The sequence below is a fragment of the Bos javanicus genome, chromosome 5, assembly GCF_032452875.1.
Source record: "Bos javanicus breed banteng chromosome 5, ARS-OSU_banteng_1.0, whole genome shotgun sequence".
Classification (NCBI taxonomy): Eukaryota; Metazoa; Chordata; class Mammalia; order Artiodactyla; family Bovidae; genus Bos; species Bos javanicus.
This window is the reverse complement of record NC_083872.1, coordinates 120355727-120374105: the sequence shown is the minus strand read 5'-3', so window position 1 is coordinate 120374105 and position 18379 is coordinate 120355727. Positions and strand designations below refer to the sequence as shown.

Below are 18379 nucleotides of genomic sequence, written 5' to 3'. Positions count from 1 at the left end.
CGGGGTCCGGCATGCAGCTGCGGCCGGCGCGGAGGGGCGGGGCGGGGCGGACCCGGGGATCGTGTCCAGCCCGCCGCGTAGCGGACATGGCGGGCTCTCGGGTCCCACGGCAGCTCTTTCTCCAGGGCGTGGCCGCCGTCTTCATGTTCGCCTTCGCTTCCCTTTACACGCAGATCCCGGGTGAGGGCGCCGAGAGCCGGGTGCCATCAGGCGGGACCCCCCCCCCAACCCGGGTCCTGTGACCCCCTCATCTCTCCGCCCGACACACCGCTGTGTAGGGGCGGTGAGATCCAGGCCTGGATGCATGGGGTCGAGGGCTGCGGTTTGTGTCCTGCGATCCGCGGGGGTGTGGGCCGTGGGCAGGCGTGCAGGGGTCATTTTCAGCACGGTTCTGGGTTCTGACCTCGGCGCGAGGGTCTGGAGGGTCTGCAAGCCTTGACCTGTCGGAAGGGAGAATCTGCGGGTGCCGACCTGGGTTGGGGAGGGCAGATCCGCAGGCCCTGGCTGGTAGGGGGTAGTCTCGTCTCCGCGGGACGTGTCCAGGGCCTGCCCTGATGTGCCCTCCCACAGGCCTGTACGGCCCCGAGGGCATACTGCCTGCCCGGAGGACACTGCGGCCCCAGGGAAAGGGCCGCTGGCAGCAGCTGTGGGAGACCCCCACGCTGCTGTGGGAGGCGCCGCTTCTGGGGCTGGACACTGCCCAGGGCCTGGAGCTGCTGAGCCTGCTGGGCACCGTGCTGGCCCTGGGTGCCCTGCTGACCCGCCAGCTGCGCCACCCGCTCGTGTACCTGCTGCTCTGGGCCGCCTACCTGTCTGTCTGCCAGGCAAGTGGGGCTGTGCCACCGGGACCCTTGCCTCCAGCTCCCTCCAGGCCCACCCGCCCTCTCCCCAGCCGTGCTTCCTGACCCCCCTTCTCCCTGCAGGTGGGCCAGGTGTTTCTTTATTTCCAGTGGTGAGTGACTGTTGGGTCTGGGGCCACAGAAGGCTGGGTGGGTGAGATGGGGTGGGATGTGCTTGTCTCTCCCAGGAGGACCCCCTTAGGAGAGCAGCCCTGATGGGGAGGAGGGCCTCTGTGCTATTTTTTCTCCCCATAGGGATTCCCTGCTGCTGGAGACAGGCTTCCTGGCCATGCTGGTGGCCCCTCTGGGGCTGCCCCCCAACCACAAGCAGGCCCCCCAGGGCAGGCCGGGAGGGGTCTCCCCCCATGAAGGCCTCCCCTTCTGGCTCGTGCGCTGGCTGCTGTTCCGCCTCATGTTTGCCTCGGGTGTGGTCAAGCTGACTAGCCGTTGCCCCGCATGGTGGGGGCTCACCGGTGAGGGTCCCTGCCTGGATATGCGGCAATGTTGGGGGCTTTGCCCAGCCCTGACCGCCCGCCTGTGCCCTGCAGCCCTCACCTACCACTACGAGACTCAGTGCCTGCCCACGCCGGCCGCCTGGTTTGCCCACCACCTGCCCGTCTGGCTGCACAAGCTCAGCGTGGTGGCCACCTTCCTCATCGAGATTGCAGTGCCCCCTCTGTTCTTCGCTCCTGTTCGCCGCCTGCGGTTGGCTGCCTTCTACTCCCAGGTCGATGGGGTCCTTAGCCGTCAGAAAGACAAACAGGACGTGACCTTGCTCTGCACTGCCCAGAGGGCTCCACTGGGGATGGGTGTCTGCTGCTGGGCAGTCAGAAGGGCCTCATGGGCAGAGGAGCTCGTTAGCCTGGGGTGTGAAGGTGTGCCTGTGTGGAGATGTCTGTCCTGGGGCGGCAGGGGCGGCTGAGGAAGGGTTGTGTGAGGCATGCCAAGCTTGGGTTTTCTCCAGGTGCTGGTGGGAGCCATCGAGGGGGTAAGCCAAAGTAGGGGAAGTGGAGTGGGAGAACAGAGGCCAGGAGGTGACTCGGAGAGCACAGGGGCCTGCGGGAGAGCTCGGTGGGGGAGATGTGGAGGGGCCTGGAAGCAGGCTCCGAAGGGCCCGGGAAGGGGGTGGCCCCGTGAGCTGAGTCCAGACCGTCTCCAGGTCTTGCTGCAAGTCCTGATTATCCTCACTGGCAACTATAACTTCTTCAACCTGCTCACCCTGGTGCTCACCACCGCCCTCCTGGACGACACACACCTGGCTGCCAAGTCTAGCACCAGCCACCGCAAGAGGATGCCCAGCTGTGAGTGTCCGCCTGCCCCAGACAGACAGCCCTGCTGCCCGCCAAGTGACCTAGCTCTACCCCAGCCCCCAGGCCGTAGACCCCCCAGCCCTGCTCCTAGCCGACCCATGACTATCTTGGCCTGCAGCCTGGCCCAAGGCCCTGCTGGCCATGCTGACCCTGCTGCTGGAGTTGGCCGTCTACGGGCTGCTGGCCTGTGGCGTGGTGCACTACTTCGGCCTGGAGGTGGACTGGGAGCAGCATGTCGTTCGTTCCAGAACCAGTGAGTACCAGCTGGGGGCGCAGAGGGTGGAGGCTGCGGCGTCCCCGCTCACACCCACCTTCTTCTGCAGCGTTCACCTTCCACCAGCTCTCCCAGTGGCTGAAGACGGTGACCCTCCCCACCATGTGGCTGGGCGCGGCCTCTCTGGCCTGGGAACTGCTGACCGCCCTCTGGAGGTGTGTGGTGCAAGAGGGTGGGTGGAGACGTGCGGGGCGGGCCTGACTGGGTTCTGTTCTCCGCCCCCAGGTGGGTGCAGGTGCGAGGGTCGCTGCGGAAGCTCTGTGCTGCCGTGCAGCTATCCATCTTTGGCACTGCCACGGTGGCTTTGTTCCTGATCAGCCTGGTGGGTAGTCCTTCAGAGCTGGGGGTGGGAGTCAGGAGAGAGCGGGAAGGGCGTTGCCGAGCCTCTGCCTGCCTCCAGGTGCCCTATTCCTACATGGAGCCCTCGAGCCATGGGCGCCTCTGGACCGGGGCCCACCGCCTGTTTAGCACCGTGGAGCACCTGCAGCTGGCCAACTCCTACGGCCTTTTCCGCCGAATGACGGGCCTGGGTGGGCGGCCGGAGGTGGTGCTGGAGGGCAGCTATGACGGGCACCAGTGGACGGTGAGGCCCCTGCCCGGGGTGCCTGGCGACCACACAGGCCTGGGTGGGGAGAGAAGGAGGAGCCAGCCGTGCTGAAGGGGACTCTGCCCGGCAGGAGATCGAGTTCATGTACAAACCCGGGAACCTGAGCCGGCCGCCCCCCATCGTGGTGCCCCACCAGCCGCGCCTCGACTGGCAGATGTGGTTCGCGGCCCTGGGCCCCCACACGCACAGCCCCTGGTTCACCAGCCTGGTGCTCCGCCTCCTGCAGGGCAAGGAGCCTGGTGAGGCTGAGAGGAGGGGCGGGGCCCATGGGGAGTCTGGGCGACCTTCAGGGGGGCCTCAGGGAGGGCGGACGTTGAGCCGTGCCCCCTGCACCCTCAGTGATCCGCCTCGTCCAGAACCACGTGCCCAGTTACCCCTTCCACCAGCAGCCACCCACATACGTGCGGGCCCAGCTCTACAAGTACTGGTTCTCGCACCCTTGGGAGCAGGGGTGAGTCTGGGCGCCAGGAGGGGTGCGGGGTCTGTGAGCTGGCCCCGCCTGAGCCCCCATGCTGTTGCAGCCAATGGTGGCGACGCCAGTGGGTGGAAGAATTCTTCCCATCCGTGTCCCTGGGGGACCCGGCGCTGGACATGCTGCTCAGGCAGTTTGGCCTTCAGGTAGGAAGGAGTCAGGCAGGCTGGGGTGGGCGGCAGGGGTGATCCCGGCCCACAGGGACGACCCCCTCGGACCTTCCTCCATCCTGTCCCGCAGGACAAAAGCCCGCCCCGGGCCGGTGGCTCCAGCAACACCCTGAGCCAGGTTCTCCACTGGGTACGGAAACAGCTGTCTCCCCTGGAGGCCCCCGCCCTGCTCTGGGGGCTCCTGGGGGCTGTGGGGGCCATCAAGGTCATGCAGGCCCTGCTGGGCCCGCAGTCCCTGCCTCGGACCAAGGAGGAGAAGCACAAGCCAGCCCCCCAGGAGGACTCGGTAGCTGCCAGCAAGCAAGCTTCCCCAGCCCCCAACATCAGCAGCGGCTCCCAGACCCCCCGGCGGAAAAAGTCGCCGTGATCTGTCAGCCACATGTCCTTAGAGGGTCGGGGTCGCGCTTGCCTCTGGCTCTCTGCCACAGGAGGGCCCAGCCGCCGTGCCTTAGCCAGCTGCCATGCAGACGCAGGTCAGGGTGCTGGCCTGTGGGGGGCGCCAGCCCTTCTGCTTCAAGGGCATCCCCCCACCCCCACCACGTCCGGTCCCAGGACACCCTCTGACCTGCTCGACGGCCCAGGAGGCCCATGTGTGACCTGGCAATCGGGGACCCTTGCTCTCTGCCCCCACGGCAGGGGTCCGAGTCTGAGCCCCAACCCCGGCTCCTGCACACGGGGTGGAGGTAGGGTGGGATGAGGCTGACCTGCTGGGGAGAGGAGGGAAGACGCCCCAAGGTCTCCTCTACAGCAGCCTGTCTGCGGTCCGGATCCGTGAACCAATAAAGGCAATTGTGTCTGACCACATTCCTGCCGCTTGCTTCCCGCAGGGAAGCCTGAGGGCAGTCGGCCTTCTCTGCCTCTGACGGTGGACACAGCCCACATACAGTCCGGCTGATCGCTGATCAGGCTTCCTGGGTGGCTTCTTGGTCTAGCCCTCAATGTTCCCATTTGTAAAATGGACACGAGGGCCCGTCCTGGTGCTGCCTGAGCCGCAGTCCAGCATGGCCTGGCCAACCTGTCAGCTCCGCATGTCAAGGCTATGAGATCGGTGCTGCAGTGTGGGGCCTGGGACCATGTGAAGGTTGGGGAGTTGGCCAGAACACTGGCCCGCCCTGCTCCTGCCCCCACTTCCTCACCTCGGGGGAAGTACAGGGTCTACACGCTGCATCTTTCTCAGGCTGCGATGGAGGAGAGATGGGAGGTGGGCAGGGCCGGTGTGGACGCCCCGCCAGGGAACTTGTCCGACCTCTGGCTGACAGAAATGGGGTATGGGTGGGGAGAGGAGGGAGGAGCAGAGGCCCTGGGCCAGGGGCAGGGTCGGCGGTTAGTGCCTCTGACCACTCCCAGGAGCAGGCGTTGAAGGTGCTGCTGCCCGGGTGTCTGGACATGGCTCATCAGTAGGAGGCTACCGCCTCCCTGCATCTGGCTCCGTGCTTAGCCTCTGCCCCTCAGGCTGTCACCTCCCAGACCTCTGGACAGCCCCCCAGTGTGCCCAGCCTCTCCCCCCAAGTCACTGGTCCCTCTGCGACTGACCCAAGTAGATAGTGCTCCACGCTCAGCCTGTGCCCAGAGTCAAACGGGCTTAAGAGGTCCTGTAACCTGAGCCCTTGGGTGCTCTCAGACATAACGAGGTGATCTATATGTGAGCTTGGCTTCAGAGTGTTCAGCACTCTATATCCTCAGCTTCCATGTCTGTGGACTCAACCTCGCTCAGATTGAAAATAAACGTTCCAGAAATTTCCAAAAGGGAAAGTTTCAATTTGCTGCACAGTCGGCAACTGTCTACATAGGGTCTCCCTGGTATTAAGTATAAGTAATCTGGAGTTAGAGTATGTGGGAGGGTGAGTGTCAGTTTATGAAAATACTGCTCCACCTTATGTCAGGGAACTTGATGCCTGTAGTGGTTCCTGGAAGCAATCCCCCTTGGGTAGAGAGGAGACTAATATATTACAACTTAAAAACGTACTGCTTTTCTTAGTCTTCTAAGCTCAGTGTATGAATTGTGTTCCATAACAGCTTTGAGAGATAATTCACATGCCATACAGTTCACCTGTTTAAAGGGCACAGTTCAGTGGCTCTCAGTAGATTCACAGGCTTGCGCATCCATCACTGTAGTCAATCTTAAAACCGTTTATCATCTCAAGAAGAAACCCCACTCTGCTAAGATGGCATCTTCCATCCTCTCCTTCCCATGACCTAAAAAAACATTAATCTACTTTTTGTCTTCATGAGTGAAAGTGTTAGTCACTCAGTTGTCACTCAGTCCGACTCTTTGAGACCCCATGTACCGTAGCCCACCAGGCTCCTCTGTCCCTGGGATTCTCCAAGCAAGAATACTGGAGTAGGTTACCATGCCCTCCTCCGGGGGATCTTTCCAACCAAGGGATTGAACTCGGATCTCCTGCATTTCAGGCAGATTCTTTCCTGTCTGAGCCATGTGGGAAGCCTTTTTTTCTTCAGTTGCTCAGTTGTATCCAACTGTTTGCGACCTCATGGACTGCAGCATGCCAGGCTTCCCTGTCCATCACCAACTCCTGGAGCCTGCTCAAACTCGTCCATCAAGTCGGTGATGTCATCCAACCATCTCATTCTCTTTCAACCCTTTCTCCTCCTGTCTTCTATCTTTCCCAGCATCATGGTCTTTACTAATGAAGACACATCAGGTGGCCAAAGTATTGGAGCTTCAGCTTCAGTATCCATCCTTCCAATGAATATTCAGGACTTGGTTTCCCTTAGGATTGATTGGTTTGATCTTGCAAACTCCCTTGGACTTTCAAGAGTCTTCAACACCACAGTTTAAAAGCATCAATTCTTTGCTGCTGTTTTCTTTATAGTCTAACTCTCACATCCATACACGACTACTGGAAAAATCATAGCTCTGACTATAACGACCTTTGGCGGCAAAGTAACATCTCTGCTTTATAATATGCTGTCTAGGTTTATCAGCTTTTCTTCAAAGGACCAAGTGTCTTTTAATTTCATGGCTGCAGTCACCATCTGCAGTGATTTCAGAGCCCAAGATAATAAAGTCTGTCACTGTTTCCATTGTTTCCCCATCTATTTGCCATGAAGTGATGGGAACGGATGCCATGATCTTAGTTTTTTGAACACTGAGTTTTAAGTCAGCTTTTTCACTCTCCTCTTTCACTTTCATCAAGAGGCTATTTAGTTCCTCTTTGCTCTCTGCCGGAATGGTGATGTCATCTGCTTATCTGAGGTTATTGATATTTCTCCCTGCAATCTTGATGCCAGCTGTGGTTCATCCAGCCCAACTTTTCACATGATGTAATCTGCATTTGTTAAATAGGCAGGGTGACAATATGCAGACTTGCTGTACTCCTTTCCCAATTTGGAACCAGTCTGTTGTTTCATGTTCTGTTCTAATTGTTGCTTCTTGACCTGCATACAGATTTATCAGGAGGCAGGTAAGGTGGTCTGGTATTCCCATCTCTTGAAGAATTTTCCAGTGTGTTGTGATCCACATAGTCAAAGGCTTTGGTGTCGTCAATAAAGCAGAAGTAGATGTTTTTCTGGAACTCTTTTGCTTTTTCTATGATCCAACGGATGTTGGCAACTTGATCTCTGATTCCTCTGCCTTTTCTAAATCCACCTTGAACATCTGGAAGGTCTCAGTTCATGTACTGTTGAAGTCTAGCTTGGAGAATTTTGAGCATTACTTTAGCAGTGTGTGAGATGAGTGCAATTGTGCGGTAGTTTGAGCATTCTTTGGCATTGCCTTTCTTTGAGATTGGAATGAAAACTGACCTTTTCCAGCCCTGTGGCCACTGCTGAGTGTTCCAAATTTGCTGGCATATTGAGTGCAGCACTTTCACAGCATCATCCTTCAGGATTTGAAAGAGCTCAGCTGAAATTCCATCACCTCCACTAGCTTTGTTCGTAGTGATGCTTCCTAAGGCCCATCTGACTTCTCATTCCAGGATGTCTGGCTCTAGGTGAGTGATCACACCATGGTGATTATCTGGGTCATGAAGATCTTTTTTGTACAGTTCTTCTGTGTATTCTTGCCACCTCTTCTTAATATCTTCTGCTTCTGTTAGGTCCATACCATTTCTGTCCTTTACTGTTCCCATCTTTGCATGAAATGTTCCCTTGGTATCTCTAATTTTCTTCAAGAGATCTCTAGTCTTTCCCACTCTATTGCTTTCCTCTATTTCTTTGCTTTGATCATTTAGGAAAACTTTATTATTTCTCCTTGGTACTCTTTGGAACTCTGCATTCAGATGGGTATATCTTTCCTGTTCTTCTTTGCCTTTCACATCTTTTCTCAGCTACTTGTAAGGCCTCCTCAGAGAATCATTTTGCCTTTTTGCATTTCTTTCTCTTCTGGATGGTCTTGATCACCGCCTCCTGTACAGTGTCACAAACCTCTGTTCATAGTTCTTCAGGCATTGTATCAGATCTAATCCCTTGAACCTATTTCTCACTTCCACTGTATAATCGTAAGGGATTTGATTTACATCATACCTGAATGGCCTAGTGGTTTTTCTTACTTTCTTCAATTTAAGTCTGAATTTGGCAATAAGGAGGTCATGATCTGAGCCACAGCCAGCTCCCAGTCTTGTCTTTGCTGACTGTATAGAACTTCTCCATCTTTGGCTGCAAAGAATATAGTCAATCTGATTTCGATATTGACCACCTGGTGATGTCCATGTGTAGAGTCTTCTCTTGTGTTGTTGAAAGAGGGTGTTTTCTATGACCAGTGCATTCTCTTGGCAAAACTCTGTTAGCTTTTGCCCTGTTTCATTCTGTATCCAAGGCCAAACCTGCCCGTTACTCCCTGTATCTCTTGACTTCCTACTTTTGCATTCCAGTCCCCTATGATGAAAGGGATATCTTTTTTTGATGTTAGTCCCAGAAGGTCTTGAGGGTCTTCAAGCTGCTGCTGCTGCTGCTGCTGCTGCTGCTGCTGCTGATAAGTCGCTTCAGTAGTGTCCGACTGTGTGCAACCCCATAGACGGCAGCCCACCAGGCTCCCCAGTCCCTGGGATTCTCCAGGCAAGAACACTGGCGTGGGTTGCCATTTCCCTCTCCAATGCAGGAAAGTGAAACATAGAACTGTTCAACTTGAGCTTCTTCAGCGTTACTGGTTGGGGCATAGACTTGGATCACTGTGATATTGAATGGTTTGCCTTGGAAACAAACAGATCATTCTGTCGTTTGTGAGATTGCACCCAAGTACTGCATTTCGGACTCTTGTTGACTATGAGGGCCACTCCATTCTTCTAAGGGAGTCTTTCCCACAGCAGTAAATATAATGGTCATCTGAATTAAATTTGCCCTTCTGGTCCATTTTAGTTCACTGATTCCTAAAATGTCAGTGTTCACTCTTGCCATCTCCTGTTTGACCACCTCTAATTTGCCTTGATTCATGGACCTGACATTCCAGGTTCCTGTGCAATATTGCTCTTTACAGCATCAGTCTTCACTTCCATCACCAGTCACACCTACACTGGGCATTGTTTTTGCTTTGGCTCAGCCTTTCATTCTTTCTGGAGTTATTTCTCCATTCTTCTCCAGTAGCATATTGGGCACCTACCGACCTGGGGAGTTAATCTTTTGGTGTCATACCTTTTTGCCTTTTCATACCGTTCATTGGGTTCTCAAGGCAAGAAGGCTGAAGTGGCTTTCCATGTCCTTCTCCAGTGGACCATATTTTGTCTTCATGGAGTTAGCTATTCCGGAACATCACATAAATAGAATCGTATGGTTTGTACCCTCACATGTCTGGCTTCTTTGACTTGGCACAATATTTTCACGATATGTCCATATAGTAGCCTGTGGCAGAACCGACAGTCCTTTCTGTGGCCGAACAATATGCCATTGTGTGTTTACGCCACGTTCTGTTTATCCATCGACCCCTCAGTAGACACTGTGTCGTTCTCGCATTTTGGCGGTTGTGAGTAATGTTGCTGTGAACATGTGCACAAGCATCTGGTGAGTCCCTGCTTTCAGCCCTTAGGGGTGTATACCTGGAAATGGAGTGGCAGCAACACATGGGGATTCACGTTTTGAGGAACCTCCAGACTTTCATCACAGAAGCTGCACCTTTTAAATTTTACATTTCCTCCAGCAATGTACCAGAGTTCCAGTTTCTCCACATCGTCACTAATGCTTAGTACTTTCCCTTCTTTAATAAAAGCCATCCTGGTGGGTAAGAAACACAAACACTATCTCAACTGTGATTTTAATTTGCATAAGAAAAGTGAAGTCGCTCAGTCGTGTCCAACTCTCTGTGACCCCGTGGACTATAGCCTGCCAGGCTCCTCCGTCCATGGGATTTTCCAGGCAAGAATACTGGAATGGGTTGCCGTTTCTTTCTCCAGAGGATCTTTGCTTTTGCCTAATAGGGCTTCCCTGGTGGCTCAGATGGTAAAGAATCTGTCTGCAATGCAGAAGACCAGGGTTCAATCCCTCGATTTGGAAGATCCCTCGGAGAAGGGAATGGCTACCCACTCTTGCCTGGAGAATCCCACGGACAGAGGAGCCTGGTGGGCTACAGTCCGTGCGGTCACAGAGAGTGGGACACAACTGAGCAACTAATGCTCCTACTACTGCTAACGGCTACTGAAAGTGAAAGTGAAGTCAGCCAGTCACGTGTGCGGCTACTGAGGCTGAGCATATTTTCATGGGCTTATTGCATTTGTATGTCCTCTTTGGAGAACTGGCTATCCAAGTCCTCTGCCCTTTTTTTTGGTCACACTGAGTAACATGCAGGATCTTAGTTCCCCCACCAGGGATGGAACCCATGCCCCCTGCAGTGGAAGCAGGGAGTCTTAACCATTGGACTGCCAGGGAAGTACTTCACACTGATTGTATTATTACAGCTTTATAGTGAGTTTTGAAATTGGGAAGGATGAATCCTCCAGCTTTATTCTTCTTTTTCAAGATTTTTTGGCTATTTGGGATCCCTTGAGATTTTAGATTTTTTTTTTTATTTCTGAAAATCAATGCCATTGGAATTTTCATAAAGGTTGCCTGGAATCTGTGGATCAGCTTGATTGTACAGTTGACCCTTCAGCAGTGCCGAGGTTAGAGACACTGACCCTAACCACTCAAAAATGCGAGTCTAACCTTAGAGTTTGCCCTCCATATCTGAGGTTCCACATCCACAGACTCAACCTATGAAGGGTCGTGTAGTGCTATAAATGTATTTAGGGAACTAAAATCCACATGTAAGTGGGCCCGTTCAGATCTGCGCTGTTCAGGGTAAACTGTGCTGTCTTCTGATGACAGCGTCCCAGGCCATGTGCTTGCATTTTCTCTCTTCTATTTAAATCTAGCAGGTTTTAGCAGTCACTCGGAAGGTTCCATTTATAATTTTAAATGCCTAACATACTTAACTGCTTTACAAATTTAATTTGCTCTTTGACTGTTTAGTCACCTGACCTAACACAATCTTTCCACGATTCAAAAACACCCATAAGTGAACACACATACAAGCGCAATGAGCCAGTCATCCTCTTGAACGTCCCTTTACCAGGAATAAACTTACTAAGATTGATCAAGGGCAAAAGCCTGCCACAGCCTGGCCTGTGAGGACGCCCAGGGCCTGGACCCCAAGCTGACCTCCAGCTTCAAATGCAGAGTCTACGTGTGGCCAGAACGTGGGCCCTAGGGCTGCTGGGCAAGCACCGATTTTCTCTCTGTCTTGGCTTCCAAAAGGAGAGGTGGGCGGGGAGGAGCTGCGCCAGCCCCACGCAGACTCCTGGAGAGGCAGGCCCTTCTTGCAGCGGAGGCGCTGCCACACGGCCTCCTTGGTGCCCCGGCCCCTGATGAATGCATCTTCCTGATTCGTGCTGCCTCCGCACCCACACAACGTCCCACTGATACGGGGCAGCCACGGTACCTCTCACTGGAGCCGCGTGCTCACCGCAGGTGGGGGCACCCACAGCTGGTCCTTACCTGCAGGCACTCCACCTCCAGGCTGCAGCCGGACACCCACCCCCGGGCTCAGCAGTCCCTGCTCAGAGCTGCGTCTCACACACTGAACGGTGCATTTAGTGACCCAAAGATGTCTGCAGAACGGCAAGGAAAGTACCGGTTGTGCTTGTTCCTGCTGCAGTCACGAGCGGGGCTGGTAGGGGCTCCCCACGCTCGCCGTCTGGAGCCCTGTGAGCCCCCGGCCCATCTGCGAGGGCACAGCCGTCTTCCATGGAGCCGGCTCCTGCTCGGCAGTTCTGCGCGGCCACAGTCTCCAGGAGCCTGTTGCCCTCCAGGCCCCTCAGCCGAGCGCCAGCCACCCCTTCCCTGTGGCCACCCCTTCCCCCGCATGCTCATCCAGCCTCGGAACACTGCGCGCCTGGCCTTGCCCGGCTCGGAGGAGGCGTCGCCGTGCCTCTGGGACAAAGCCCTGCTTCTCGGCAACCACATCCCACATCCAAGCCGACACTGCAGTTGGGTCTCCGACTGGTGGTACCATCATTCTGTCAGACAATCGATTTGGGGTTGTGGGGCGTCTGGGGGCCTGCAGGCTCCAGCCTCTGCATTCTGGCCTCGGTCAGAGGCCGTGCCAGGCGAGTTAGTGGATGACGGTGCCGAAGGAGGCAAGGGACAGGGTAGCAAGTCCAGGCACACAAGGGCCTGGTGGTGACAGATGGCTGCTGTCATCACAGGCGGTGCCTGTGGAGGTGGCCAATGACTCCTCGGGATGGGCACGCCGTGGGCTCTGGAGCGGCCGTATTGACGGCAGGGCCTCCACTTCAGCCCTGAGGGAGCCCACAGAGGCAGCTTTGGGGTTTCTGGCAAAGGATCACCAGGTCATCTGGTCTCATGTTCTTAAAAGCTATTGAGAACCCCAAAGAGCTTTTGTTTACGAGTGTTGTATCTGTCAGTATTTACCATTGGAAATTAAAGTAAGGAATTCTTTAAATATTTACTTATTAATATTATTTGAACGGGGGCTTAGAGGTTGAGACTTTGTGCTTCCACTGCAGCGCGTGCAGCTTTGATGCCTGGACGGAGAACTAAGATTCCCACAAAACATGCAGCGTGGCAAAAAAAACGACCTTCTTGAGTAAAACTGACCTTTTAAGCCAGAGACCTCTCTGGGTGAAAGCAGCAGTGACCTCATGGTCCCCAGCAGCCCAGAGTCTCCGGGGCAGCTGGGCAGCCGCCAGCCATGCCCTTGGGGTCATGGTCTGGGCAAGTCGCAGAGTCCGGCAAGTCACAGAATGCTCTCTTCCGGTCCAGGCTTGGTCCTGGGTTTCGGGAGCTGGACTCACTGCTGTCCTGTCTCAGGCCATCAGTGCCTATAGAAGCCGTGGCCTTCCTCTAGCACATGCTTGCCACCCCCGAGGGCTGGCCAGAGTAACTGAGGCTGTGATTATCAGCCCCGTTCCTGTAGGCCACAAACCACCAGGTCTCCATCACCAGCAGGTGTTCCCAACTTTCAACCCCAAATGGGCCCGACAACAAATTCTAGATTCCTCTAAGACTCTTGCTTGCAACGACTCTCTTAGAAGACACTGGCTTGTTTAAAGGGAAATTCAATGGCTCAGCAGTAAATAATCCACCTGCAATGCAGGAGGAGAATGCGGGAGACTTGGGTTCAATCCCTGGGTCGGGAAGATCCTCTGGAGGAGGAAATGGTAGTCCACTCCTGCATTCTTGCCTGGAGATGCCCACGGGCAGAGGAGCCTGGCCAGTGCAGTCTGGAGGTAGGGCCAAGCCTTGCTTCTGCGGGCTCCTCAGCTGCCCGGTGCCCTGAGGCCCCCAGCAAGACCGGCAATCCCTGGGTAGACTAGAACATGAGATCCCTGGCCCCCTTCCCAACCCTGGGGCCTGTTTGGAGACAGCCAGGTTACAGTCTGCAGGGCCACAGAGAGGCGCGGGGACCTAGGGTCCCAGGTGAAGGTGGCCACCCCTGCTGTGCAGCGTGGAGGCCCCCCTTGGGTGATGACTTTGGGCCCAGACAGTCAGTATAGCATCCCCCGCCCCCAGCTCTGAGGCTCACGTGTCTCCGCCGCCCCCCTCCCCCCACCTCCTCGGAGACTTGCCTCCTCCCCACTCTCAAGAAGGCAGAGAGGCCCTGCTGCCCACATGCAGTCCAGGCTCAGAGCCCTTGGCCTGCCCCTCCAGAGCCCCCTGCACCTCACAAGCCACTCTAGGGAAAGGACCCCCTTGGTGCCCTGCACCTGGCCTGCCCGAGTTCAAAGTCTGGGAGGGGGCCTGAGGATGGTGTGAGGGAGCCCGGAGCAGGCAGGAGTGCTCCAGGAGAGAGTGGGGAAGAGCTTGGGCAGAGCCTCATTTATATGCATGTGTATGTGGATTTTACTAATTATTTGGCTGCATGCAGCATCTTCTTTGAACCGTGCCTTGATCTTTAATTGAGGCACATGGACTCTACAGTTGCAGCTCAGCTCACGGGCTCCAGAGTGCACTGGTTTAGTTGCTCTGCGGCATGTGGTCCCCAACCAGGGATCATAACCCCATCTCCTGCAACCACTGGGCAACCAGGGAAGTCCCAGGCAAAGTCTCTGGCCACACTTGACCAGTCCTCTCCTGCTGCCAGGGCACAGCGGGGCTGGGGTGCTCAGGAGGGGTTTGAGCGGGACAGGCTGGGGTCTCACTGGGCAGCAGGGCAGGGAGGCAGTGGCCAGTGCCACCTGCACAGTCACAACCTGTGGATACTCAAGAAGCGACTGGGTTTTCAGCCCGCAGCACGTGCGTTTGAAATACCACTTTCCCACTCCCGAAGTTCCTTGGGGCAAGGGCCAGTTCCACGTCCATGGCAGCCCCTACAGTGAGCCGGAAATGGCCCGCAAAGTTGTCTACATCCGACCTGTGAAACGTGTGAGCATAGCCTCACTTGGAAAAAGCACCTTGTGGCTATAATCACGGACCTTGAGATGAGGAGGTCGTCCTGGATCATCTGGGTGGACAGTGAGTGGCATCACAAGTGCCTTTATGGAGAGGGACGGAGTGGGACACAGAGAGGCAGCAGTGTGAAGGCGGAGAAGACTCAGCCAGCCACTAGCCGCGGGTGCTGGCCGCCACCTGCGAACGGATGCCCTGGAAGAGGCACTGCTGACACCGTGATCTCAGACTTCTGCCTTCCAGTACTTGAGAGAGTAAATTTCTGTTGTTTTCAACAAGTCACCAAGTTGATGGTAGTTTGTTACAGCAGACACAAGAAATTGACAGAGTCTGGGCATCCTGTTACACCAGATGGCAAGACATCCCATCCCAGAGACCAATTTCAATCATTGAAAGGGCCCAGGAGCCCACCGCAAAGCCCCTCCCCAGCCCTGTCTGAGCACCAGGAAGGATAACAACTCATGGAAGCACAAATCTATTGAATCTGTGTGTCCTTGATACACAACAGACAACTTGACTGTGTTCGAAGAGCTACGGAACCAGCTCTTACAAACTGATTAAGAGAAAGGTGGGAGCACGTGCTTCCCCTTCCTGCACAGACAGCAACCAAACAGGGCCGGGAGCTGCCTGGTCCCCGGGGTGACTCTCTCTCCATCCGGTGGAGGGTGTACTCAGACCCGAGACCACCACGCGGCCAGCTGACCACGCTGGGGCCAGCGGTGTTCTCCGAAAGTCCCCACCTCTAGAGCACTCTGGTCCCTAAGTCAAACTTGAATCTGATTCAGCCTCTGCTCAGTTATCAGTTAGCAAGAAATACCGAGGAAAACATGAAAAGATCCCAAGAGGGTGCAATCAGCAAAATCCTGAAAGGAAGTCCCCAGACAAATGAGCAGCCTTCCGCGGAGCCGCCGCGTGAGGGGGGCACACTTGGCCAAGGAGAGGGCTGCGCCTGGGGGTCTCCTCATGGATCGCGATCATCACGGTTAGCCTGTGCGTTTACCACTGGGTTTCCTGTAGTATGTTCTAGCCAGCAGATGTTTTCGTTTTGTTTAGGGAGACTAAGCCCAGAACAGGGGTCCCCCACCTCCAGACTGGTACGCCAGTGAGTGCCCCACCACAACACGCCTCGGTCTCGACACAGGTCAGAATCGCAAGCTGCTTCAGGGTCTTTATTACCAGCAGGGAGGGGGCCAACCGGGCAGGCAGTGCAGGTGGGCCTGTGGGGTCCCCGGAAGGGCTGCGGCGGTGGACACTGTTCCCGACAGTGGCTGCGCCCGGGTCACCCAGCAGGTGAGGGGTTAGGCAGGCAGTCACCAGCACAGGATGCCAGGACAGTACTTGTCAACGAGCCCTTGGTAGTAGGGCCTCAGCGCGGCCACGTCTGGCAGGCTGGAGCTCTTGGTGTAGAGGTCGAACTTGCTGCAGCACAGGGATGGCGGCCATGAAGCCCCCCGCGTCGCCCCCCCCCCAGGCATGACCGTGACCGTGACCGTACTGGGCCGCGAAGCCCCCCGAACCCCGCCCCCAGGCACGACCGTGGCTGTGACCGTACTTGAACTCCTGCACCCAGGGCAGCATGGCCAGGTCCTGTTCGTTGCACAGCTGCTGGTAGTCGCCGAACTTGTGCCAGGGGTAGAACGAGTGGAACCGGATGATGTAGAAGGCCTGCGGGGAGCCGGGCCTCAGGCTCCGGGCCGGTGGGGGGCGGCAGGCGGGGCGGGGCTGGAGGGGGCGGGGCTGGGGACGACGGGAGGGGCGGGGCTGGAGGGGGCGGGCGGGGTGGGGCTGGGGGGCGCGGTGGCCGGGGCTGGGGGGCGGGGCGGGCGGGGTGGAGATGGGGGGGCGGTGGCTGGGGCTGGGGGGCGGCGGGCGGGCGGGCGGGCGGGCGGGGCGGGGCGCGGCGGGGCTTGACCTCAGCTCGGTCCGCACCCCCCTCCTACCTCCGGTGGGAGGGCGAATTTGTTGAACTTCATCACCCGGTACATGTACTCTGTGGGGGAGGGCGGGTCACCACGCGCACCCAGAGGGGCAGCTCCAGATGGTCCCCGCCGTCCCCGCCCCCAACCGGCCTCACCGTCATGACCCCAGGACATGAGGACGTTCTCGAGCCCACAGTGAGGCTGGTACATGCCAAGCTCCGTGCTGCAGCGGGGGGACGGAAGGTGAGGGGCTCAGGAACAGAGCCCCGGAAGCGGGAGGAGGGGGAAGGACCAGGGCGAGGGAAGGCAAGGGAGCCGCACCTGTACAGGGGGTCCTGGAGGTCAGGGTTGTCCTGGAAGGTGCAGTCACGGAAGACCACAGAGGCCTGGGGACGGCAGCCAACTGGGAAGGTGTCTCCGACGACTGCCCACTGGGGACGGATGGACAGGCAGCCGTGGGTGGGCGTAACTGGCTTGTCCCCCAAGTGGGTGTCCAGAGCCTGGAGCGGAGACTGCCCTGGGCCCTGCCCTGCTGACCGCCCTCCACCTGTCTCCTCACCTGGGGCTCCCCTGCCAGAGCCAGGACCTTCCCCAGGTCGTGCAGGAGCCCCACGAGGTGGAACCAGTCTGAAGGAGAGGGAGGGACAGGGCAGGCTAGCGGGGTGCAGGGGCTGGGGCAGAGGCACAGTTCTGGGGCTGTGGGGGGACGCAGGGCATACTGGGAGAGGGCGAGACCACCCCTCCTTCCCCAGCACCCATCAGGGCAGGTGGGGAGCACACCCTTGTCTGGATGGGCCTTCCGGATGCCCTCAGCCGTCTGGAAGGCATGGAAGGAGTTGGGGAAGTCCACGTCGGGGTCCGACTCATCCACCAGCCCGTCCAGCATGTCCACAGCCTCCATGACAGTCATCCTCTTATAGGAGAAGCCCCCGAACTGGGCATGCTGGGCCAGGAAGGGAGAGGTCAGTGTGGCCCCAGGGTCAGCCCTCAGGGGCTTTGTTTAGGAGTCGGCCACCTACCTTCCTCCTGACGAAGTCCACGGTCTGCCATGTGTGCATGAGCTTGTAGGTGGCATAGACACGGTCCAGGAGCGGGCCAGACTGCAAGCCAGAGGGTCAGCCAGGCAGCTCGCCAACGCCTGCCCTTGACACCCAGGGGGCCACTGCCTGCCTCTCCCAGGCCCCAAGGAGTGCACAGGGCGGCCCCTGGAGCTGTGTGAGGGGACAGGGCAGGAGAGGTGGGGGAGCGGTCCTCACCGTGTAGTTTCGGAAGCTGTCTTTGTCTTTGGCTGCTTCTGGCTCCATATCGGGCTGGGAGACCAGGGAAGGGTCTGGGTCCTGGTGGGGTGGGGGCAACCCATTTCACCAGGACATCAGCTCCATGAGGAAGGGAGGACACCCCATGGGGGCCGGGACTGTTGGACGTGGAGCGGCAGAGAGGCAGTGGGTACCCGAGGGCACCCGCGCGTGGCCTTGGCGAGCCTGATCAAGACTTCCGTCCCCGAGTCCTTATCTGCTGAGCGGATGCTGGGGATGTCTGCTCTGAGGGTGATGCTTGGCCAAGGCCACACAGCACCCGCACCCAGAGTCTCCTTCTCAGGGCGCGGGTCCGCAGGGAACCCAGCGTTTGGGCCTGTGACCTTTGCCCTAGATAGACCTCGGCCGGGAAGGAGCCCTTTGACCCAGACGAGTGGGCCGGCAGAAGCCCGCTGGGCGCGGGGCACGGGGCTGCCCTGCTTTTCCTGAGCGCGCAGTCTGCGTGGGCCGGGGGTACTCACCGCAGCCACCTTCATCTTGAGAGAGGCAGAGCTCCACGGGCCCGCATGCCCGTATATATGCCCAGAGGTTACATAAGTGACCGGACACCACCCAGCCCCTTGGCCTTGGCCCTCGGTAATGAGTGACCATCCACCCTCCTGCTGGCCTCTGAGAGTTAATGTGTCAGCATAGCAC

At 57.3% G+C, this 18379-nt stretch overlaps 2 protein-coding genes across 3 annotated transcripts; one reads left to right on the top strand and one right to left on the bottom strand.

Moving 5' to 3' along the window:
• Window positions 1-35: 35 nt before the first annotated feature.
• LMF2 (lipase maturation factor 2) lies at window positions 36-4476 on the top strand. Of its 2 annotated transcripts, XM_061418968.1 has the most exons (14): window positions 36-180; window positions 571-824; window positions 924-952; window positions 1095-1312; window positions 1388-1566; window positions 1999-2140; window positions 2268-2402; window positions 2473-2578; window positions 2649-2745; window positions 2824-3006; window positions 3101-3269; window positions 3370-3481; window positions 3552-3648; window positions 3743-4476. In XM_061418968.1, the coding sequence occupies exons 1-14, from the start codon at window positions 87-89 to the stop codon at window positions 4037-4039; spliced, it is 2112 nt and encodes a 703-aa protein (XP_061274952.1). In that variant the 5' UTR covers window positions 36-86; the 3' UTR covers window positions 4040-4476. The 2 variants fall into 2 exon arrangements, with proteins under 2 accessions (XP_061274952.1, XP_061274953.1); XM_061418969.1 differs by lacking the exons at window positions 36-180; window positions 924-952 and having other exon boundaries at window positions 756-824.
• An 11174-nt stretch (window positions 4477-15650) lies between these two features.
• MIOX (myo-inositol oxygenase) lies at window positions 15651-18303 on the bottom strand. The gene is made up of 10 exons (XM_061418967.1): window positions 18205-18303; window positions 17684-17764; window positions 17447-17527; window positions 17208-17370; window positions 16987-17054; window positions 16749-16858; window positions 16583-16650; window positions 16449-16498; window positions 16061-16173; window positions 15651-15927 (listed from the first exon to the last, which is right to left on the bottom strand). Exons 1-10 carry the CDS (start codon window positions 18217-18219, stop codon window positions 15819-15821), a joined length of 858 nt encoding a protein of 285 aa, XP_061274951.1. The 5' UTR covers window positions 18220-18303; the 3' UTR covers window positions 15651-15818.
• Window positions 18304-18379: the final 76 nt, after the last annotated feature.

Bases quoted from the DNA above. Each gene is read 5' to 3' on its own strand.
- LMF2 (XM_061418968.1), top strand. From the start codon at position 87: ATGGCGGGCTCTCGGGTCCCACGGCAGCTCTTTCTCCAGGGCGTGGCC. The intron at 1,313-1,387 runs GTGAGGGTCCCT...TGTGCCCTGCAG, and splicing joins CGCATGGTGGGGGCTCACCG to CCCTCACCTACCACTACGAG. The intron at 3,482-3,551 runs GTGAGTCTGGGC...ATGCTGTTGCAG, and splicing joins TCGCACCCTTGGGAGCAGGG to CCAATGGTGGCGACGCCAGT.
- MIOX (XM_061418967.1), bottom strand. The intron at 17,371-17,446 runs GTAGGTGGCCGA...TTCCTGGCCCAG, and splicing joins TGGACTTCGTCAGGAGGAAG to CATGCCCAGTTCGGGGGCTT. The intron at 16,859-16,986 runs GTGAGGAGACAG...ATCCGTCCCCAG, and splicing joins CTCTGGCAGGGGAGCCCCAG to TGGGCAGTCGTCGGAGACAC.